The sequence below is a fragment of the Manis javanica genome, chromosome 4, assembly GCF_040802235.1.
Source record: "Manis javanica isolate MJ-LG chromosome 4, MJ_LKY, whole genome shotgun sequence".
Taxonomy (NCBI): domain Eukaryota; kingdom Metazoa; phylum Chordata; class Mammalia; order Pholidota; family Manidae; genus Manis; species Manis javanica.
In genome coordinates, this window is record NC_133159.1 from 83,245,189 (window position 1) to 83,270,936 (window position 25,748).

The 25,748-nt window shown below is 35.5% G+C and overlaps 1 protein-coding gene across 4 annotated transcripts in view; it reads right to left on the minus strand.

Moving 5' to 3' along the window:
• Positions 1–25,748, minus strand: part of DPYD (dihydropyrimidine dehydrogenase) — an 870,115-nt gene that overhangs the window by 487,585 nt on the left and 356,782 nt on the right. For all 4 annotated transcript variants that reach the window (XM_037024395.2, XM_037024389.2, XM_037024403.2 and 1 more), the window contains one exon: positions 17,203–17,413. In XM_037024395.2, the coding sequence (XP_036880290.2) occupies positions 17,203–17,413 (211 nt within the window). The remainder of the gene's footprint in view (positions 1–17,202; positions 17,414–25,748) is intronic.

Genomic DNA, 25,748 nt, shown 5'->3' on the forward strand with positions numbered 1-25,748 from the left:
GGATGAAAAAGGAGAAGAAATAGAAAAGAACCTTTAGATTGTGTTTGTAACAGCATACTAAGTGAGTTAAGTTAGACTCTTAGATAGTAAGGAAAGTGACTTGGAACCTTTGGTAACCACGAATCTAAAGCCTGAAATGGCAATAAGTATATACCTATCGATAATCACCCTAAATGCAAATGGACTGAATGCACCAATCAAAAGACAGAGAGTCACTGAATGGATAAAAAAAACAAGACCCATCTATATGCTGCTTACAAGAGACTCACCTCAAACCCAAAGACATGCAAAGACTAAAAGTCAAGGGATGGAAAAATATATTTCATGCAAACAATAGGGAGAAAAAAAGCAGGTATTGCAGTACTAGTATCAGACAAAATAGACTTGAAAACAAAGAAAGTAATAAGAGATAAAGAAGGACATTACTGCGGGATACAGCAAAAGCAGTCTTAAGAGGAAAGTTTATAGCAATCCAGGCATATTTAAAGAAGGAAGAACAATCCCAAATGAATGGTCTAATGGCACAATTATCAAAACTGGAAAAAGAAGAACAAATGAGGCATAAGGTCAGCAGAAGGAGGGACATAATAAATACTAACAGAACTAAAGAGGGAAATAGACTGCAATGCATTCATTTTAGGAGAGCTCAACACACCACTCACCCCAAAGGATAGATCCACTGGGCAGAAAATAAGTAAGGACACACAGGCACTCAACAACACACTAGAACAGATGGACCTAATACACATCTATAGAACTTGACACCCAAAAGAAACAGGATATACATTCTTCTCAGGTGCACATGGAACATTCTCCAGAATAGACCACATACTAGGCCACAAAAAGGGCCTCAGTAAATTCCAAAAGATTGAAATCCTACCAACCAACTTTTCAGACCACAAAGGTATAAAAGTAGAAATAAATTGTACCAAGAAAGCAAAAAGACTCACAGACACATGGAGGCTGAACAACACGCTTCTAAATAGTCAATGGATCAACAACCAAATTAAAATGGAGATATAGCAATATCAGGAAATAAATGACAACAACAACACAAAGCCCTAACTTCTGTGGGATTCAGCGAAAGCAGTCTTAAGAGGAAAGTATATAGCAATCCAGGCATATTTAAAGAAGGAAGAACAAACCTAAATGAATAGTCTAGTGTCACAATTATCAAAATTGGAAAAAGAAGAACAAATGAGGCCTAAAGTCAGCAGAAGGAGGGACATAAAAAAGATCAGAGAAGAAATAAACAAAATTGAGAAGAATAAAACAATAGAAAAAACCAAGAGCTGCTTCGTAGAGAAAATGAACAAAATAGATAAGCCTCTAGCCAGACTTATTAAGAGAAAAAGAGAATCCACACACATCAACAGAACCAGAAGTGTGAAAGGAAACATCATGACGGACCCAACAGAAATACAAAGAATTATTAGAGACTACTATGAAAACCTATATGCTAAGAAGCTGGAAAACCTAGAAGAAATGGACAACTTCCTAGAAAAATACATCCTTCCAAACCTGACCAAGGAAGAAACACAAAATCTAAACAAACCGATTACCATCAAAGAAATTGAAGCGGTAATCAAAAAACAACCCAAGAAAAAATACCTGGGCCAGAGGGATTTACCTCAGAATTTTATCAGACATACAGGGAAGACATAATACCCACTCTCCTTAAAGTTTTCCAGAAAATAAAAGAGGAGGGAATACTCCCAAACTCATTCTATGAAGTCAACATCACCCTAATACCAAAACCAGGCAAAGACCCCACCAAAAAAGAAAATTACAGACCAATATCCCTGATGAATGTAGATGCAAAAATACTCAATAAAATATTAGCAAACCGAATTCAAAAATATATCAAAAGGATCATACCCACAATGAAGTAGGATTCATCCAAGGGATGGAAGTATGTACAACAGTTGAAAATCCATCAACATCATCCACCACATTAACAAAAAGAAAGACAAAAACTACATGATCATCTCCATAGATGCTGAAAGAGCATTCGACAAAATTCAACATCCATTCATGATAAAAACTCTCAGCAAAATGGGTATAGAGGGCAAGTACCTCAACATAATAAAGGCCATATATGGTAAACCCACAGCCAACATCATATTGAACAGCAAGAAGCTGAAAGCTTTTCCTCTGAGATCGGGAACAAGACAGTGACCCACACTCACCCCACTGTTATTTAACATAGTACTGATGGTCCTAGCCACAGCAATCAGACAAAACAAAGAAATACAAGAAATCTGGATTGGTAAAGAAGAAGTTAAACTGTCACTATTTGCAGATGACATGATATTGTACATAAAAAACCCTAAAGGCCAGTTTTGCTGCTGCTGGAGCAGGAGAGAGAGATGGGCTAGACTGCAGTTTGGGGTGGAGCCAAGATGGCGGCGTGAGTAGAGCAGTGGAAATCTCCTCCCAAAAACACATAGATCTATGAAAATATAACAAAGAAAACTCTTCCTAAAATAGAGACCAGAGGACACAGGACAACATCCAGACCACATCCACACCTGCAAGAACCTAGTACCTTGCAAAGGGGGAGAGGAAGGCCACAAACCAACAAGAAGGGAAGCTCTTCCAGCTGTTACTCGTACCAGCTCTGCAAACTATCTCTATCACCATGAAAAGGCAAAACTACAGGCAGACAAAGATCACAGAGACAACACCTGAGAAGGAGACAGACCTAACCAGTCCTCCTGAAAAAGAATTCAAAATAAAAATCATGAACATGCTGACAGAGATGCAGAGAAAAATGCAAGAGCTAAGGGATGATCACAGATATCAGGAAGGAGATCACAGAAGTGAAACAATCCCCGGAAGGATTTATAAGCAGAATGGATAAGATGCAAGAGGCCATTGAAGGAATAGAAACCAGAGAACAGGAACGTATAGAAGCTGACATAGAGAGAGATAAAACGATCTCCAGGAATGAAACAACACTAAGAGAATTATGTGACCAATCCAAAAGGAATAATATTCGTATTATAGGGGTACCAGAAGAAGAAGAAAGAGGAAAAGGGATAGAAAGTCTCTTTGAAGAAATAATTGCTGAAAACTTCCCCAAACTGGAGGAGGAAATAATTGAACAGACCACAGAATTACACAGAACCCCAACAGAAAGGATCCAAGGAGGGCAACACCAAGACACATAATAATTAAAATGGCAAGGATCAAGGACAAGGAAAGAGTTTTAAAGGCAGCTAGAGAGAAAAAGGTCACCTATAAAGGAAAACCCATCAGGCTAACATCAGACTTCTCAACAGAAACCCTACAGGCCAGAAGAGAATGGCATGATATACTTAATGCAATGAAACGGAATGGCCTTGAACCAAGGATACTGCATCCAGCACAAATATCATTTAAATATGATGGCGGATTAAACAATTCCCAGACAAGCAAAAGCTGAGGGAATTTGCTTCCCACAAACCACCACTACAGGGCATCCTACAGGGACTGCTCTGGATGGGAGCACTTCTAAAAAGAGCACAGAAAAAAACACACAACATATGAAGAAGGGAGGAGGAGGAATAAGAAGGGAGAGAAGAAAAGAATCTCCAGACAGTGTATATAACAGCTCAATAAGTGAGCTAAGTGAGGCAGTAAGAGAGTAAAGAAGCTAACCTTGAACCTTTGGTAACCACGAATCTAAAGCCTGCAATGGCAATAAGTACATATCTCTCAATAGTCACCCTAAATGTAAATGGACTTAATGCACCGATCAAAAGACACAGAGTAATAGAATGGATAAAAAAGCAAGACCCATCTATATGCTGCTTACAAGAAACTCACCTTAAACCCAAAGACAAGCACAGACTAAAAGTCAAGAGATGGAAAAACATATTTCAGGCAAACAACAGTGAGAAGAAAGCAGGGGTTGCAGTACTAATATCAGACAAAATAGACTTCAAAACAAAGAAAGTAACAAGAGATAAAGAAGGACACTACATAATGAAAAAGGGCTCAGTCCAACAAGAGGATACAACCATTCTAAATATATATGCACCCAATACAGGAGCACCAGCATATGTGAAACAAATACTAACAGAACTAAAGAGGGAAATAGACTGCAATGCATTCATTTTAGGAGACTTCAACACACCACTTACCCCAAAGGATAGATCCACTGGTCAGAAAATAAGTAAGGACACACAGGCACTGAACAACACAGTAGAACAGATGGACCTAATAGACATCTATAGAACTCTACATCCAAAAGCAACAGGATATACATTCTTCTCAAGTGCACATGGAACATTCTCCAGAATAGACCACATACTAGCTCACAAAAAGAGCCTCAGTAAATTCCAAAATACTGAAATTCTACCAACCAATTTTTCAGACCACAAAGGTATAAAAGTAGAAATAAATTCTACAAAGAAAACAAAAAGGCTCACAAACACATGGAGGCTTAACAACATGCTACTAAATAATCAATGGATCAATGAACAAATCAAAGTAGAGATCAAGGAATATATAGAAACAAATGACAACAACAACTCAAAGCCCCAACTTCTGTGGGACGCAGCGAAAGCAGTCTTAAGAGGAAAGTATATAGCAATCCAGGCACACTTGAAGAAGGAAGAACAATCCCAAATGAATAGTCTAACATCACAATTATCGAAACTGGAAAAAGAAGAACAAATGAGGCCTAAGGTCAGCAGAAGGAGGGACATAATAAAGATTAGAGAAGAAATAAATAAAATTGAGAAGAATAAAATAATAGCAAAAATCAATGAAACCAAGAGCTGGTTCTTCGAGAAAATAAACAAAATAGATAAGCCTCTAGCCAGACTTATTAAGAGAAAAAGAGAATCAACACAAATCAACAGAATCAGAAATGAGAACAGAAAAAATCACGACAGACTCCACAGAAATACAAAGAATTATTAAAGACTACTATGAAAACCTATATGCCAACAAGCTGGAAAACCTAGAAGAAATGGACAACTTCCTAGAAAAATACAACCTCCCAAGACTGACCAAGGAAGAAACACAAAAGTTAAACAAACCAATTACGAGCAAAGAAATTGAAATGGTAATCAAAAAACTACCCAAGAACAAAACCCCAGGGCCAGACGGATTTACCTTGGAATTTTATCAGACATACAGAGAAGACATAATACCCATTCTCCTTAAAGTGTTCCAAAAAATAGAAGAAGAGGGAATACTCCCAAACTCACTCTATGAAGCCAACATCACCCTAATACCAAAACCAGGCAAAGACCCCACCAAAAAAGAAAATTACAGACCAATATCCCTGATGAATGTAGATGCAAAAATACTCAATAAAATATTAGCAAACAGAATTCAACAATATATCAAAAGGATCATACACCATGACCAAGTGGGATTCATCCCAGGGATGCAAGGATGGTACAACATTCAAAAATCCATCAACATCATCCACCACATCAACAAAAAGAAAGACAAAAACTACATGATCATCTCCATAGATGCTGAAAAAGCATTTGACAAAATTCAACATCCATTCATGATAAAAACTCTCAGCAAAATGGGAATAGAGGGCAAGTGCCTCAACATAATAAAGGCCATATATGATAAACCCACAGCGAGCATTATACTGAACAGCGAGAAGCTGAAAGCATTTCCTCTGAGATCAGGAACCAGACAGGGATGCCCACTCTCCCCACTGTTATTTAACATAGTACTGGAGGTCCTAGCCATGGCAATCAGACAAAACAAAGAAATACAAGGAATCCAGACTGGTAAAGAAGAAGTTAAACTGTCACTATTTGCAGATGATATGATACTGTACATAAAAAACCCTAAAGACTCCACTCCAAAACTACTAGAACTGATACCGGAATACAGTAAAGTTGCAGAATACAAAATTAACACACAGAAATCTGTGGTTTTCCTATACACTAACAATGAGCCAATAGAAAGAGAAATCAGGACAACAATTCCCTTCACAATTGCATCAAAAAGAATAAAATACCTCGGAATAATCCTAACCAAAGAGGTGAAAGACCTATACCCTGAAAACTATAAGACACACTTAAGAGAAATTAAAGAGGACAGTAACAAATGGAAACTCATCCCATGCTCTTGGCTAGGAAGAATCAATATCGTCAAAATGGCCATCCTGCCCAAAGCAATATACAGATTCAATGTAATCCCTATCAAGCTACCAACAGCATTCTTCAATGAACTGGAACAAATAGTTCAAAAATTCATATGGGAACACCAAAGACCCCGAATAGCTAAAGCAATCCTGAGAAGGAAGAATAAAGTGTGGGGGATCTCACTCCCCAACTTCAAGCTCTACTACAAAGCCACAGTAATCAAGACAATTTGGTACTGGCACAAGAACAGTGCCACAGACCAATGGAACAGAATAGATACTCCAAACATTAACCCAAACATATATGGTCAACTAATATTCAATAAGGAGCCATGGACATACAATGGGGAAATGACAATCTCTTCAACAGATGGTGCTGGCAAAACTGGACAGCTACATGTAAGAGAATGAAACTGGATCACTGTCTAACCCCATACACAAAAGTAAATTTGAAATGGATCAAAGACTTGAATGTAATTCATGAAACCATAAAATTCTTAGAAAAAAACATAGGCAGAAATCTCTTAGACATAAATGTGAGTGACCTCTTCTTGAACATATCTGCCCGGGCAAAGGAAACAAATGCAAAAATGAACAAATGGGACTATATCAAGCTGAAAAGCTTCTGTACATCAGAGGACACCATCAAGAGAACAAAAAGGTATCCTACAGTATGGGAGAATATATTCATAAATGACAGTTCCAATAAAGGGTTGACATCCAAAATATATAAAGAGCTCACACACCTCAACAAACAAAAAGCAAATAATCCAATTAAAAATGGCAGAGGAGCTGAATAGACAGTTCTCTAAAGAAGAAATTCAGATGGCCAACAGACACATGAAAAGATGCTCCACATCGCTTGTCATCAGAGAAATGCAAATTAAAACCACAATGAGATATCATCTCACACCAGTAAGGATGGCTACCATCCAGAAGACAAACAACAACAAATGTTGGCAAGGTTGTGGAGAAAGGAGAACCCTCCTACACTGCTGGTGGGAATGTAAATTAGTTCAACCATTGTAGAAATCAGTATGGAGGTTCCTCAAAATGCTCAAAATAGAAATACCATTTGACCCAGGAATTCCACTTCTAGGAATTTACCCCAAGAATGCAGCACTCCAGTTTGAAAAATACAGATGCAGGCCTATGTTTACCACTGCACTATTTACAATAGCCAAGAGATGGAAGCAACCTAAATGTCCATCAGTAGATGAATGGATAAAGAAGATGTGGTACATATACACAATGGAATATTACTCAGCCATAAGAAAAAACAAATCCTACCATTCGCAACAACATGGATGGAGCTAGAGGGTATTATGCTCAGTGAAATAAGCCAGGCGGAGAAAGACAAGTACCAAATGATTTCACTCATATGTGGAGTGTAAGAACAAAAGAAAACTGAAGGAACAAAACAGCAGGAGAAGTATAGAACCTAAGAATGGACTAATAGCTACCAAAGGGAAAGGGACTGGGGAGGACGGGTGGGAAGGGAGGGATAATGGTGGGAAAAAAAGAAAGGGGGCCTTTCGATTAGCATGTATAGTGTATGGGGCGGCACGGAGAGGGCTGGTCAACACAGAGAAGACAAGTAGTGATTTTACAGCATCTTACTATGTTGATGGACAGTGACTGTGAACGGGTATGTGGGGGGGACTTGGTGAAGGGGGGAGCCTAGTAAACATAATGTCCTTCATGTAATTGTAGAATAATGATACCAAAATAAAATTTAAAAAATAAATAAATAAAGCAAAGCAATGTACAGGGAAGACAAAAAAGGGCTCACTCTTCTCACTGGGCTAACCAATACAAAGGATCTATCGATGTCCTACTGCTCAGGCATTATAAAATGCAACGGCAGCATAAGGAAGCATGCACATTAGTGGCAGGGGGTAGGTAGAGAACCATGAAGTGAACTGTCCTGCTGCCATGCCCTCCTTTAGCTTTTTACCATCTGAAACGCAGCTGTGACAAGCTGACATTTTCTCTGCATCACGGGGTAGTGAGATGCTTCTGGATTTCCAGGAGAAACACCACAAAACCTCTTTTATCATACTTTCAAGAAGTTGTTATCTAAACTATAGACCATAAGAGCTTTCATTATTTAATTCAATCAGTGAGCTATTCTAGGCACCAGGCTGTAACAGTGGAAAGACTGACAAATGATAATGCAATGACTCCTAGCATCTGTTTTTCATCACTCTCTGTTGTCTTAGCTCCAGTCCCATTTCCGGCTGTGGAACGGATTAGCAAATCCAGACACCGTCCATCACCAGTTTCCTTCCATCTCTTCTACCTGCTGCACGTGTGAGTTCTATCAAGCGTTCTGTCTTGATTCCTTATTGTCCTTCCGAAGGTCTACCTCCTTTAATTTAATCTGGGCCTTAATCATTAGCCACTTAAACTAACAAAACCTGTCTTTCAACCGGTTTCATTGATACTGTTTTGTCTTAATTCCAGGCCATCTTTTTCAACATTACTGCTACCATGGAGCAAGATGCTTATTCCACATTGCTGACGCCTCCTTCCATGCAGGGAAACAATCACTGGTGTAAAACTCATGCTGTATCTCTGTATCTTACTTCCCTTTCCTCAAAAAGCTGAAATCAGTCACTGTAATTAGTGAATAGGAAAGGAGAAGCTAGGCATGCATACCTCACCCTTGTCATGACCGGGGTTTGGGAGCTGCCCATGTGAGCACAGGTCTCTTACTTTCCTTCACACTAAAAGCCCTACTGCAGCAGCTTTCCACCAGGGGACCTGAACTGTCGGACCATATCAATGACTGGGTGAGTAACTTTGCCTAATTCAGGTATTCAATACTAGAAACTACACTTACCTTCTGAAATGAAGCACCTCAAAAGTGATTTCGTGGTTTCAAATTGTAAACTATTTAAAGAATATTACAAATGGTTCAAACCCAACCAGAGGAATGGTAGATCGGTATCTACCAGAATTATCTCATTAATGACAAAGATCTTTCCCATATTTAAATTTGCCACCTGGATGTCTACAGAATGAAATTCAAAATCCTTAGCTTAGCATATCAATCTCTTGATTCCACATAAATCTGTAACTAAATTTCCTGCCCTCTTATCCCTACCCACTTCCCACCCTTACCTTACCACATATCATCTGTTCCAGCCAAACAGAATTTCTCACCATTTTCTGGTTACATGAGCTCACTAGTCACCTCATGCCTTTGTGTATGACATTCCCTCTAACAAACTCCTACTCAAGTTCTAAAATCCCATACAAATAAGATCTCAAATTAGCACATTACATTGCAATGTATGTACTTACATGCCTGTTTCTCCCACGGTCTATGAATCCCTGGAGAGCAAAGATCTCTTTTATTCATGCTTGTATTCCTAGTGCCTAGACAGTGTCTAAAACAGTTGGATACTGCGAAATGTTTATTCCATGTTGAGCAGTGAGAGAATGAATAGTAGAAATCATAAAAGAAAAAGTTAAATTTTAGAAATAAAGATGGAAAGTTGAGATCTTCATTTATAAAGATGAGAACATGCATGAAATAAGTAGGCTGAACAACTTTCTAAAGGCATGTTTTTTTTTTTAACACAGCTTTTTAAAAATGACTGTAAAATGACTATTTAATCTAACAATGTGGTGTTGAGCAAGTTGCATAATCTCCCTGTGGCTCCCTCCTTTCCACCCCCATTCCACCTGGAGACTCCTACACATCACTCAGACTTCAATTCACAACCCACTTCCTGTAGGAAGTTTCTCTGAACCCTGAGATTGTGTTCTGTGCTGCCATAATACTTTAAACTTCTCTCAGAACAATTTCTTATAATTGTGTCTGTCTGTCAAACTGCATTACTAGAGATTTGCATTCTCCCTTCACCAGTTTATCCCCACAACCTATCTCAGTGCCTGGACTAGCAGGCCATCAGAAATTATTAGTGAAGCAAATAAACCTGTGAAATAGGGGACTAGAATATACAATTCCTTAAGTCACTTCCAGCACGTTTGGAAATTTGGAAATGTAAATAAGGAAAACTCCACTACAAGTTACTGTATTGAATCCAGTAAGTTACACCGGCCTGACTTGATTTTTTCATTATATCTCATCCATTCCCAATTATATCAATCATCAGTAAGCCCCTTCCTTTAATGTTTGTGCCATTGATCAAAAGTTCTGTCCAGCAATAAAATGCAGTGTTACTTAATCTGTTTTTTGAAAGCATATCACAAGTAGTTCAATTTATAAAAAATGCAAAGAACAGCAAACATGTGACCAATTATGACACATTCTCAACTTGGGACCCCATTTTCCACCACCCAGTGTAACTAAATTTCCTGCCATTTTATTTTCAGTAAGGTAGAAGAGGAACTATGTAAACTGAAGGGCACAATGAGTAGACAATTATTCAAAGACATTTTGCTGAATCTCTGAGTGCCACCAGTAGTTTCTGGAGGAGACGTTTAATGGCTTGCAAACTGGAACATGCTGGTTAAAAAAAGGGGGATGTTTTTTTAAAATGTCTTAGTGTTCCTAATTCCATTAGCGAATTACCATAAGAGCAACATTTTAATAAGGAGTGAAACAAACTAAACATACTGATGACAGGTCTTTAAAATACAGATAACTATTATCACTGGGCATCTGACTCAGTAAGTGTTCACCTTAAAACATATTTCCTAGGTTTTTCTCAACACCCAAATAACTGAAGAAAAATGGACTCATCTGAAAAGTGCTTGAATGTCTGCATGATCAGGGTCACATGAAAGCCATTTCTTTCTCACCTGTGAGGTTAGCTAGCTCTGACTTCTGCCAGAACAAAGCAAATTAACACATTTTTCTCAGTATGGGGCAAGTGAATCAAAGCTACACTCAAAGCTGGTATTGGCAGAATCTTTGATTTACCCCATGAGACTTTAAAACTTTTCTTAGGCCCTTCTAATAAGAACTGGAAGCAATTTTAAAACTGTTTTTTTCCCTTGAAACACTCCCTCATGGAACTCACTGCAATGAATGCTATCAGGATGTTGGTTTCAGAGGGTTTCATTAAAGATTCAGAAATAGCTGGGCTTTGTGTCTACTTGCTCTCGCTAGTGAGATGAGCAGAAAGAAAATGTAGGCGCTGGGTGAAGTACATATATAAACTCCTTTCCTGGAGGAAGGGCCGTGCATGCCCTGCTACACCCAGGAAGTCCAGTCACCTTGCCATTTGCTCCCCAAGGCAGTGCCGTATAACATTTTGCTGAGTCAATTTTCTTGGCACCATTCATCCTATCTCTTCCTTCCAAAACAGTTTTTTGATCTTAGCTGTATCATCCCATAATTTTCAGGCACTTAAAAACTCTTTCCTTCTTAAAATAAAAATGGACAATCAAACAGAAAAATTAAACAAAAAAATTGGCCCAATTTTAGCTAATTAAGAGAAACCATTTATTAAAAATCCGTTTCTCTTTAAACATCTAATTTATGAAAACTCAAAATGCAGATTTCTAACTATTGAAAATAGTTATAAGAAAATTCCTTTTGATGGTATGGAAAAAATTAAAATAGATAATAAAATATTTTAAAAATATCTGACACAGTTAAAAACTGCAATAATTTTTTCTGCAAATAAAAATAACCAAATATATGAAACATTTTCTCATTTAACAAATCATAAATGTAGGAGTATCTGCTTTACTTATTTATAAAGACACATTGACAGAAGCTAAAAGGTCCCAGATAAAGTTTTGATTTTCAAATGTTTTTATTCCTTGACAACATTCACACCATCATAAAGATACACTGTAACTCAATTTAATTTTTAAAATATGGTTTTGTTCACAAGGATAAGAACATCTAAAACTTAAGATATACTCACTACATGCCAGATACAGATCTAAGTGCTTTAGGTACCTTATTAATTTATCCTTAAAACAACTCTAGAAGGTAAATATTACAATCATCTGCATTCGGAGATCAGGAACATGAAGTACAAAGAAACGAGGAACGCCAGGTTTCCAGCCAGGCAGCCTGGCTCGAGCACCTTGTCTAAGCTGCTATACCAGACTGACTCTAATTAGTGTAGTATTTATTGGTTTATAAGGAGTGGAACAATTTATGCCGAAACAAGAAAAAAAATAGCAATAGAAAAATAGAGCTATTTTTCTACCCTTTATATTGTCTAAGAAAAATAAACGACAATGACCCTTATAGTAGGAAAAAATAACAACTAGATGTAATAAAATAAATACATTAACATGAATCAAGTGGGATGTACAAATATACATTGTGCATTTTTATGGGCACATAAATATGTTGGCTGTTATTGGGCCTACAACTTACTATGAAGGCACAATCTCTGCCCTTTTGGGGTTTACAATCTAATTAGGAGATAAAGCATAACAGGTTTTGGGAGAGCAGGGCATATGGCTCTTTCCAACATGGGCATTGTGGAAGAATGCGGGGATGGCCGTGGTGTGGTGTACAGAGAGGCACAGGGGCTGTGGCGGGAGTTAACGAGCCCCCCTTCAGGTGTCCGCAAGCCCACTCAAACACACATGGAATTGTGTCATCCAGGCCTTCTGTGACTGTGAGGACAAGGCCAGCTATTATTACCTCTGTTGGAAAATAAAGCTGTAAGGTTGTGAAAATGATAACGGGTTCTCCCCTTCAATTCCAAGCTAACAAAAAGATGTGTACACTTTCACAGCGGGCAATTTGGTTCCGAGAAGAAAGAGAAGGGAGGAGAAACATAAAATAATCATGAAGTCTGTTACATCTCACATTGTCCAAACGAACAGACAGACAGAAAATTCAGTTTAGTAAACATTGACCTTGGTATTTAGCAGAAGAGGAGACTTCCTATTATGAAGTACATATTTTCAAAATAAATAAGTGTTTTAAATTTTCCAGGGTAAGGGCAATATTTGTGGAGTAGAAATGCCAGTTAGAGGCAGGCAGTGCTTAATTTACTGATAGTCCTTAAAATTAGCCTCTACAATAAAATTCCAATTTAATGTGACTTGGAATCTTACTTAGAGGGGATGGATGAGAATTTTAAAAAGGTGGAATTACTTTGAGTATTTCACAGGAAATGTATTAAATAAGGCTAAGACTTTATTATCTCAATCAAATTGGAAATCAGACAACACACTGCCTTTAGAATTTGGAACAGTAATTAATGAAGGATTCAATTAAATTATGCTCAAAATAACATATATTCCATGCACAGTGATAATGGAATATGTAGTCTTTTGTTCCTATTTCCCAATCACTGCTACAATCCAAAGAAGAGATATAAATGAAATAGAATTAGGTAAAATAATGATGATTGCTTATAATTGTTATTAGTCTCGGTAGCAGGGAAATAATTAGCAACTATAATCCAAGGATATTATCCAAACTTGTTTTATAAATTTGAAACCACTTATTTTTCTATAAGTTGTTTCCACTTTTATAGCAGGAAATATTTATTATAAATAAATATAAATATAGATATAGATATCTTTAGGGCTTAATACTAAATAATTTTATATTTTCCATTCTAAAATGTAGAAACCAGGGGACTTGCAAATACAATGCAGTGTATCAGAAAAAAACATTCAAAATTTAATTTCCTTCAAATTTTCCAATTTAGGTTACCTTTACAAATACATATATTGATATAGTTAAGACTATTTAAATATTGATATAATTGATATGCTACTAGTATTTTCATTTAAATTATTGTAATCAGAAAATGATGAAAGTGTAAATTATCACTGCACTTTACACATACTCATCAGGTTTATTTCATTCCTTGAGTTCTTCAGCATAGAGTTTAATACAATGCAGTCACAAGGACTTTCTGAATTACCACTATGGAATCTACCCTGTGTTACATACTGGGAGGAGTAATTCAGTAGGGAACAATGGAAAAGATAACTGTATATGTAATACACATTAATTATTTGCTGAAATTCTCAAGTGACAGGGAGTAGAAGCTTCCTCCTATAGTTTAGGATAACAAAGGAAAATTTAATGAAAAGAAGAAAAATGGAATTAGATATTTGAATTTGGGATAACACTTTGAACTACAGTGATTGGAGAACCATGGTACCATGGACAATAACAGCACAGTCGAGAAGAAATCTGCCTTAGGGAAACCTGGTAAGGTGAATCTTCCTTACACTGTAGTACTCCCTAAACGTATTCTTTACTTGTTAAAACAATTATTTGTTTTCAGGTCTGCCAACACCCCCAGCCAATGAGGTTTTTAAGAGTGAAGAATGCCTCATTCATCTTTGTGCTCTCCAGAATACAACTTTGTCCCTGGCTTTTATTAGATGCTCAGTAAATGTTTGTTATATGCATGAGCATAAATATAGGATGAAACATCTTCCATGACCAGGAGATTGGAGAAAGATTTGGAGTCACTTTACCTGTAAGTGAAACAGTGTCTACTATAAGTCTAGCCAATACCTGGCACACAGAACTTGTTTGTGTATTTCTTTTATCAGAATGAATCCATGTATGAATAAGTGAATGAATAAATGAAACAGTTCAAGGAAGGAATAAACAAATTAAGAAAGTGGACAAAGGCTGGGCTTTAGAAAGTATTAAAAAGTAATAAGCTAGAGGAAGAAAAGCAGTCAGTGATAGACTTGGGAAAGGAAGAGTTGAAAGAAAAAGCAAGCTGGAGTATCACAAACAATAATAATGTGTTACCATTTCATTTTCAAAGCACTTCCACATAATTTCATTTTCATTCTGACAAGTCCTGAGAGGTAGGGAAAGAAGGTATTATTATGCTTGTTTATTTTTAATAGAAGAAAATGCTGAGGCTCAGAAAGGTTAAGTGACCAGGAGGAAAGCATTTCAAACAGAAAGAATTATTTAATACCAAATCCAGACAATAGAATGAAGATTGAAAGATATCACTGAGCTTGGCATGCAGTTCACTGGAGCAATGCACAGTCAGGTTGGGAAGGAGGGAAGAAGGGTAGAAAGACAGGCTTATGTTTTAAGAAAGAGGTTACAGATAAACATGCTGAATCATATAGTTTCCCATATGTGATAATCACACAGGTATCATGTATATATAACAACCCATGGGTATCAGGATGGGACAACATTTAAGATGGAAGAGAGGGACATGAGTGTCTTCTCTTACCCAAATGGACAACTTGCTTCCCATAAACGGATGTTCACCATACCTAATATGTGTGTGCACATGAAAGTTTTTGACTTTGAAATTATTATTTTAAGATTTTAAATGTGATTTGGGTAAGATCTTGATCAACTCCCAACAAATATTGCGTTCATCTATACCTTTCTTTAATGTTCTGTTCAAAAACCAGTATTGAAAATATTTTGATGGGAGTAGAGACATGAATGCTATTTAACATTCCTGCTCTTCTAGCTCCCCTGTCACTTGGAAAGTAGCTTCTTATTCATGTAAACATTCAGGTAAAGCAAGTGATTCTATTTAAGGATAATTTTTCCAGGCAGTTTGTTATTTCAAGTCAGGAGGAGGGGGTGGGTAAAAAGGAAAGTGAAGAGCCATTTTTCTTTTGATTTCTCTAAGTGTATATGGGAGAGTACATGTGAAGCCCTAGAAAAAACATACACAAGTAAATTTTAGAATAAAATACACAAACTCTGGAATGACTTAGATAAATAAACATGAGTAGATCAAATTTTCTTCTACTTCGTATTTTAAATACTAAATTAAGTCATCCTTCACACACACATACGTGAGCGTAAGCTTTGTAAAAGCTGTTTTCTGTGATCTTCTGTGTCACATCTACTTAGGTTTGCTTAGGAAAAGATACCTTTTTCTTTACTAATATTAGAGTTGTTAGTTGTGGAAGATAAATTTAGATGAGTAAGCTAAATTATTTCTTGATAGGCAAATCATCAACAGAATTGCTAATTAAATATGATTCAACTTTTTGCTCAGCTTTTGTGATGTGCAGAGTAGTAGGAACAGTACGATTTTTTAGATAATAGAATGTGACTTATGTATTGTTTTTTTTCTTTTTTCTGAACCCAGCTAATGAATAAACAAGCCACACTGTGATCGTGTCTACATATCTCATAAACATCTAGGTGAGAAGTGACAAATTCAGGCCATTATCCATTTATCTTGATGACATTAAACATCTGGATGTTTCCAAATACCAAGATGTCTGATGTCCTGCAGATAAGATATCCTAATGGATGGTTGAATTTTTTCTTATCTGTTGCATAAAACCGCACATTTTCATGCATATATCTCTTCATATTTTAGATATAAAAGTGTAATGTTAGCGTGGACATAGTAGGAAGTACTAGGAATCGTCAGGTATAGATTATTATTGTTGTTCTTAATGAATCTCTGACCTAAAGAAATATCTTTCTTCTATTTCCTTTCAAAAAATAAGAGAGTCAGTTATCATTTCAACAGTGTATATTAAAAGGTAAAGGGCTTACAAAATTAAGGCACTTAGGCATCTAAGCTTTTGTATATAATGGTCCACAAAAAAACACTGTATATTGGGAAAACAAAACAGAGTATTGATTCAATTGGAATGCTATATAAAACACTTCCTTTTCTCATAATCTTTCTTTAGCATTTTTTTCTTCCTTAGCATGTCCATTTATGCCATCCAATGTTATTCACACTTTCTAATTTGATAATTTTGATGTTTCTAGCAATAGTTTGACATGAGGACAGCACTAAACATGAATTCTATTTTTGTCTATTCATTAGATCCTACTTTATCTGAATCATTGAAGACTGGCTGTTACAACCTCCCTGTCACATTTTCTTACTCTAAATCTAATGAAAGAAAAAGCCATTCTTATGGAGGAAAAAGGCAAACATTATTACAAAATAGAATATGGATTTTTATCAGCTTAAAAGAAAGATTAATATTCTTATCAATTCCCACCACTTTAAAAATAATTCTCTATAAGCATTAGATACCATTTCTAAGCCTTTTAAACTACCTTTTCTAAGCAAACTCAATATTGCTTGCATTCCATACTAGAAGAAAGAAATGAATATTGAAGTGTAAAACAGTTCCCTGAAAGCTGTAAACTATTACGGCACTAAAATAATAGATGATTGCATGACAGCTTCAGCTGCCCAGTACTTTACCTTTAGGATCACTCAGAGCTGAACCGAAGGCACTGATGACCACATCGGCTTTCAGACGGACCACCTGATCTTCATGCTCATTCCAGTTTCCAGTTTCATCTTGCTCTGTCCGGACAAACTGCACAGCAACAATTCTCCCACCTTTTACTATCACCTTCCGTGGGGATAGGAAAGGCAAAAATTCACACTTTTTTTCCATAGCAAGTTCCACCTAAAATAAATCAGAACAGAGAAACACTTGAAAATGTGTTTTCTCCATTTAATATTTGATTTTAATTCAATTATACATGCTAAAGCTTATAGCATAAACACTTAAAAATCAACATGAAGTTTTTTCCCTTACCAAAGCAGAAATTCAGGTATCAGCTATTTACATTTTGTAAATCACTCACTCAGAGGAATCTAGGATCGAACTTGTCCTGTGGAAGTATATAGCTATAGCATTACAAGGTATTTCTTAAGTTTTAGGGATTGAACACCCTATGGTTAGTGGTAAGTGGCAGGTGACTATAGTAACCTGGTCTCCTTAGGCTATCATTACTATAGGTTCTCTTTTTAATCATATCATGTGTGGAAATAAATACTTCTGTTTATAACCAGGCTGTATATACCTAAGCTGGGAAAAATTCAGTAAAGCCAGTTTCTGCAAGGACATGATTAGAATGGGAGGTAAGAGGAAAAAAGACAAGAGAAATGGTGGAACCAAAAGATAAGTGACACTTATTCTTCCTTTTGTAAAAGTACAAATAAAACATTTAAGAAAGAGAAACGAACGTGCTCCTCTTGACAAATTCCCAGTTTTTTCACATCTTGTATAACTCATTCTGCTATAAAATGGGACAGCCTGGTTTTTGTTTGTTTTAATGCCCATAATGGATGCCTGTCAAGGTGATGTTAATATTTATGTATTTGCTTAATTTTCCACTTACTGTTTTTTGAGGAAGTCCAGGCTTTGGTCAAGGTAATCCTAACTAGTATGTTGTGTTGCCTTTTTCAAAAAATGTAAGACTGTCCTACAGAAGAGATTGAGGGGGTGTCGGGTCTTGTTCTTACTCTCCCCCTATGGAAGATAGGTGGAGTTGCAGTAAGACCTCTGACAAGTGAGCCTGAGAAGGGTGTGCATGTAAGGATTCAAACCAGGAATTATCTGGGCTACATGAATATGGAAAAACTGAGACATAAAGTAACTTGCTCAATGTTGTGATCAAACCGTGGTCCCATCTCTCATCCATAACTAGCACTCTATCCATACCGAGTGGTTCCAAACTCTGGTGTACATCAGAACCACCTGGATGACTTGTTAAAACAGGTTACATGGGCCCACCCCCAGGATCCTACTACTATGGCATCCGATGAGGCCTGAGGATTTCCATTTCTAACAATTCCTAGGTGATGCTATTCAGCTGGTCCAGAAGAGACACTTTTGTGAACCACTGCCTTACTACACAACAATTGACGGACTCTGAATTTAATTGGTCTATACCATGCATCCTCAATGAGTGTAATACTCCCAGTAAGAGTGAACATAAATTGATTCCTGTGGAAGGAAACATTCTTAGATAGCATTATAATTTATGACACCTCCCACCAAATATACATTATGTAAACAAATACATAGTATATTGGTATTATTAAAATTACAGTTGTGCAGGGAGGTAATTAGGGGGAAAAAGCCTGAAAAGACTACCTAGAGGGATGATAATTTTTTTTAAAAACTGAGAAACACTGGTCATTACTACATACTGACATGAAGCTATTCAGTCTTATGTCTTACTTAGGATATATTTTGAATGTTAGCCTTACAGCTTTAAAAATTGGACCACATAAACTATTATTACACAGTAGTTCCCTTTCCATTGTAAAATTAAGTGATTGACAATATTGAAAATGCTAGCTTTGTGGGTTATTGTGGGTGGTAAGTATACAAAATAGTGGATCTCAAACCACTCACTTCAGACAGGGAAATTAGAAGTGAATGGTAATGAATCAGGTTTGAAAACCTGCTTCTATTACTTATTTGGGGTAGTCATTAAATCTCTTTGACCTACAGATGCCTTACATGTAAAATCAGGATAACAATACCTAATTAATGGCATGTGGTATTACTTAAGGCAATTCAGAACAGCAAAGCAATGAAAGCAGGACTTGACATACAGAAGGTACAAATTCATTTGTAGTTGCAATGCTCTGAATTCACTTTTTTCCCCTAATCATTTTTCAAATTATTCAATACCATCTAGCAATGGGGTTATTACTCTAATAGAAAGGTGGCCCGAGAGCAAAAAATATTGAAAGAGTAGGCCAAAGAAGCTTAAACTCCTCTTTAATTTTCTACAAAATAAAAATGTATGATTTCTGGAAGGCAAACTAGTCTCTGTTCAAATTACAAAACAAATATGACTCCATATGTAAGATATGTTTTCTGTATCAATTTTGTTACATTTGCACAATATAGCACCTTATAACTCATCAATATAAACCAGTTCATTGTGTTTCAGAAATGTCAGTGATGCCCAATTTTAATGATAATGCCAAACCTGACTGAATAACAATGACAAATGTTTATGGTTTGAATAAATCAATATATGATGGGCAGAAATAAAATTCTAAACTATCTTGTACATATTGGGAGCATGTTTCAGACTGATTTAGGGTCTGTTTTGTCCCTTTCTACTCTTCTTGTTTATTAATACTTAATATATATCATTATATGTAGATAATCTCCTATACTTTTTGGCAAATTTGTCATTGAATTTAGAAACAAAAGTTGGACACTGAAAACAAATCCACACTTCTAAGACTTTAAAACAAAGATTACCAATGATTTAAAGCTTGAACATGCTTTAGTTGTATTCTTACCATGGTTTTTATTATTGAGGGCCTAAAAACTATATACAGTTATGAACATAAAGAAACTGTGTTTTAATATATCTTCAACTCACATCATAATTTTCCATACACAGGGTTGATAATATATATTCAAATATTTAGTATCTGTGCCAACTATCTGACAGTGCACACAAGTCCTGGGGTATGAACAGAGGCTCCACTCAGAGTTTATTCTGAAATTCTGCTTTTGAAACTTGAGATGTTCTTTATTCTCTAAAACATGTTAAGGTTACACTATTGAGTGGCAGACATAAATCTCACCAGTTCTTGCTATTTTGCTATGAAGTGGCTGGAATTTGCCATTTTACATAAGGGAGGGAAAAACTTTTAAAGGAAAGATAGAAAGGTATCATTTGAACATATTTTTTTGGAAAGTATTGTTGCAGTGGGAAAAGAAGAGCCAAGATGATAAGAATTATCTGTCAATAGGGAACTTAGGAAAATGAGAACAGATGACAAGTGAAGTCATATGTCAAGCGAAATATCCTTTGAGTTATTTATGGACAACAGAGAAACTTACTACCACTACCTAAGAAATATGTCCAATAAGACAATAATAATAATAATAATAATAATAAATACTTAAATAGCAGGTATTCTTTTAAGTTCTTTACATATAACTTATTTTAATTTTCACACAGAATATATGACACTTACATGTAAGTTACTTTTTAAAAAGTAGGTAGCTTCATATCAACTCTTTCTCTCATTTGTGGCTTGAAAAGCCAATAACACACTGGGTATATTTCTAGCTGTTGAATCTCAAGACAAGGCCAATTGGAACAGAAAAGGATCCAGTCAAAGGCAATGTAAAGGTTAAGGGGTTGGCTCGATGAAGGTTTTCTCAGTGGGAAGAGAAGATTCAGGTTTCCCAGTGTAAGTAAGTTTAGAGGTAAAATCATGAAATACAGAAGCCAAATGATGGACTTATGTATCCAATAATGTAAATGTGTTAATAAAGACTCCTTGAATCCAAAGGTTAAGTTTAGAAAAAAGAAGTATATTTTCTAAAGTGGAGAGCAGGGACACAAAACACATTATCTCAAGATAAAAAGATGAACAATTAAAATAGAATTTAAATGAATTTATTTGTTAGTAAACTCCTTCACAAAACTCTGTAAGTACAGGAAAAAATTACCCTACTTAACTTTCTATCCCCAGTGTCCAAGAATAACATTCAAATATTTAACAAATGATAAGTATCAGCTGATGAATGTTTGGACTGATGCCTGGCAAATCAGAATACACTCAGCCAATATTGCACATGGAAGGGCTTCAGGTGAATTTCAGCCCTATTGGTATCTATCAAAATGACTGACACACAGTAGACTTAAACAACTATTTTACCAAGATGAATGACTAATATGAAAACCCAAAGGGGATTCAACTCAACAAAAGGACAACTAGCTAGTAGCATGTGGAGTCAATGAATACTAACCACCCATCCCCAAGTTAACACTGAGCATGCAGAAGACATGCTACCTGACTAGAGTATCTATTATGTAAGGTTAAAATAAAAAAGTGAATGACATTCCTTCTCAACTGTTGGTTACACTGCCATGAGAAAATGATGGACCAGAATGACAAGGTCTGGTCAGTTATATCTAACTTCATACAGTGGGTCTTAATATTTTATTGTTCAAATTAAACAGCCTTCTGTGCAAAGCAGTTCATAGATGTCAGTGTTAGTGTTTTTTAATTCCTAATATTTGTTTATGATTGTTAATAATCAGCAACTCTGCGCGTTTGGCATTTGTACACGTGTCCATGGCACATAAATTTGTTTATTTGTTTGATGGTGGTGCCTGTTCTCATGAAGACAGCATCAAGCAAACATATAACCTTATCCTCATCTCCATCAGTAATTACTCAAGAGAATAAGGGAGAAAAAACCAACATGTTTCCTTTTTTGAGGTTCAAATAAATCAAAATGTGACTTTCTTTTCACATCGTATGAGTAAAGTGAAGAGAAAAACATCGTCTTAGGTTTCATTTTTAACCTCCATATTCAGAGAAGATATGCATTTGATGCTGAGTGAAATAAAAATAGAGTGCAATAGCATGCAATAATGATCATCATTTTAATGATTAACTTTATGTAATGTGATGATTTGGTCTGATTAATATTACAGGCATCATACTGTGGAAATTATGAAACAACTTAATTAACTATAATTAAAAGTATGATGTCAATTCATTTTTAGATTGCATATAGGCATAGGTTATAAACTATAATGAGCAGAACTCAAAACCAGCATACATTAAATTCTAATATGCCAAAGTTTGAGAAACAATATTCTTCTTAAAGTGTCTTCTAATAGCTATTTAACAAGTTATTGATTCTATCTGAACATGAAGACCTTGGAGATGTTATTTCAAGTCAGAATTGTTTGGTAGTCTGCTTTATCCAGTGATAATCTTGAAAAATGTTATCTTTGATTTCATCACGGCTATTGTTGGAAGTACCACAAACATTCATAACTATACAGTAAGAGTCCAATTCATTAATAAATTTACCAAACATTCATTAAGTTCCTATATCTAAAAACAAAAACAAAACTATGCCAGGTACTAGTTAATAAAATAGTCCCTGATTTCAAAAATCTCCTAGAGACAGACAAATCAGCAATTATATTCAGTGTGATAATATATAAACACAGAGTGCTCTAATGGCACAAAAAAGAGGGCATTTTTATACAGCAGTAGTCCAAGTCAAGAAAGGGCAGTCTGGAAAACACACAATATAAGATAATCTTGAAGGATAAGTAGGAATTAGTTACTGAGAAAATTAGTTCTGGTATAAAATAGATTACCTCCCTTTGGTGAGGGATGGTATACTGAGGTAGAGGAGTTTATCTCAGGAAAGAGAAAGAAAATTTCCTGGTTAAATCCCTTTAGAAACAAACGACAAGGAAACAAACTATCAATTGGTATTTGCAAGTGGGAGAGCCCTTATGTGTGGAATGCTTTTGGCAAAATATCCCCATTAGTGAAGGATTACTATGGTAAGGAAACTTGTGAACTCTGGATTTATGGGCCAGAGCTCTCTGCAAGGAGTCATACAAACTATATAAGCACCTGAGCATAAACTGGAGATGTTTTATAGTTAAATAACTTCCTTTTGTTACAGTGATGGAGCTATTTATGTTACTTAGAGATTCCACATTAATCTGGGTTAAGGCACACCCTGATGAAGCAAGATGGGGCTTGAAAAACTGTGCAGCTGTTCCTGAACCTCTCCTTGTTTACCTGGCACTTCATGTTTACTTGTATCCTTGAAATTATTAATAAAGCTTGATGCAGATTATAGCTCTCATTCATATGAGTTTGAGCTATTCACAATCTAGTTTTCTGGTTAATTTGGTTACTGAAGAGATGAAGGAAGATAAAGAAAGAGGCAGTAAATTCTGCCCATCCACTCTTAATCTCATCTTCCTTTATTTATTAAATGGTTTGTAGTATATTTTTTACTTTTTGGCTTATGCAGACTCACAGTCAGTGGTGGAATGCACACCAATATTGATATGCTTGGTACTCTCTGGAATATATAAGCTAAGTTTGCAATTATTCTTTACTTAGGCAAAGAACAAAATCATTGAAATCACAAACTAAGGTTCTTTCCTTGAACAGCTACTAAGGTGTTACAAGCTTTCGCTGTCTTTTCACTTTAAGATTTTAAAACTGAAGAACCTTGAATAGAAAAATTTCTCCTTAGGACAGTTGTGTTACACATGGGGTATAGTTGCCCTTAACTATTTTATTTTGTCACTATTCAACTGCAAAAATCAGAAATGCAATGCATAGCATAATTCACAAAATGCCTTTGCAAAAGTATCATCAAATACATCTTTTTTTAACAAGAAGAAAGTATTTTTAAACACTACTCATGATTGACAAAGTTTTCTTCAATCTGACTAGCTCTTACTGCTCCTCATCTTAGATTTTGCTGCAGCCAAGCATTTCCGGCTGCTGTCTGAGTATCTCACAAAACTATTTTCTGCATAACTTGGTGCCTTTGCAGTACCTTCTTTAATCTTGAAATATCTTTTTATTTAAATTCTGTGCAAACTAGGATATTCTGTTTTCCTCTGATACCTGCTAATCCTCTCTGATTTTACACCTCTATATTAATTTTTACTTTTTTTTTCAAGAATTCTCATCTATCTTTTAAGAGACGGAAAACCAGAAACAATTAATTTCTTTCAACTTTTCATGTTAGGTTGATATTGCAATGTGATACATTGTAAAAATTTAAATTAAAAATAAAATAATAACATTTAAAAGCTATCAGAAGTAATTTTTGAGGTGTATATAAGCATATATACATATTTTGAATATTTCATATTTACTTAAAGTCTCCCATATTTTGAGTGAGACACAGGTTGAATGATGTAATTCATTTGAAGGAATTTGTATTTTATTTTATGGGATGAGTACAAAGTAATAAGTACCTTAGGTGAAAAATGATATAATACAGGAAACATAAAGAGCTATAAGATCCCACAGGAGGGAGAGATAATTAGGAGGAACTAAGGAAAAAAAATGACATTTCTCTTCAAAGAGAAAATGACATTTGGAGCAGATCTTGAAGGATGAGTTCACCTTTTTAAAAGAAAACAATTACTTAAAAAAGACAATTCTTTGTTTTTACATTAATTCGTGTGTGGTTTGTATTTATTTTTATACTTTGAATTGTATGTATGACCAACATGTTATTTTTTAAATTATACAAATTAATTTTTAATATATTTAAATCTTGTCAATTTATAAGACAAGCAAAGAAGACATTGGAAAGATGAGGTGAATAGTAAGGGGAGGGGGCTTCTAGCTTCACATAAAAGTTAATAGACTAAACATAAACATAACATAAACTAAAGGGCTGAAACATAAACAACATAAATCTAATAGAGTAATAATATATTTAATAAGACTTCATAGTGATTTGATAACAGCTTTTAATATCCACTGCTAATGAATATGTATGAGTATGTATGCTTATATATGTATATATATAGCTGTGCCTATATATATATATATATGTACAAATATATACACACATGTATATAAACTGTAATAAATAATGAGTAAACCTTTTGAAAAGATACAGTTTTAAGCTATACAGATATTCCTAGTCAACATAATGTAGTCACCTCCCTCTTGGAATTTTCAAAGACAGTTAAGCTTTTAAAATACATAATCTTGAATGGGCACAGGCTCTTGTTAGCTCCTGGCCTATTTACAGTCTTTTTTTCTCCCCACTCACCATCTGAATTATCACATGTAGTACAGAATTCTGACAACTTCACCTGTCAGCATCTTTGGTACCCATGTCTTGAATGCAGCAGATTTTACCTCACCAACTGACTGGGGACACATTAATTGCAACTTGCTTCAAGTGTAATATTTCTAGACATTACCAAAATTTTCAGTATGAGCTGCTGTCCTTCCATGAGGAGATAATGCCCTCCTGTCCAGATTCCATATCACTCCCGTATCTTTTTTTAAATGTTCAAAATATAGAATTTGGGGAATAAAAGAACCTTTAAGATGCATATAGTTACAACACTAATTTTACAGATGGGCATATTCAGACTAGCATACATAACCTAGAGCCAAGTACTCCAACTTCTAGTTAACTCCTACTGTTCCATTCTATC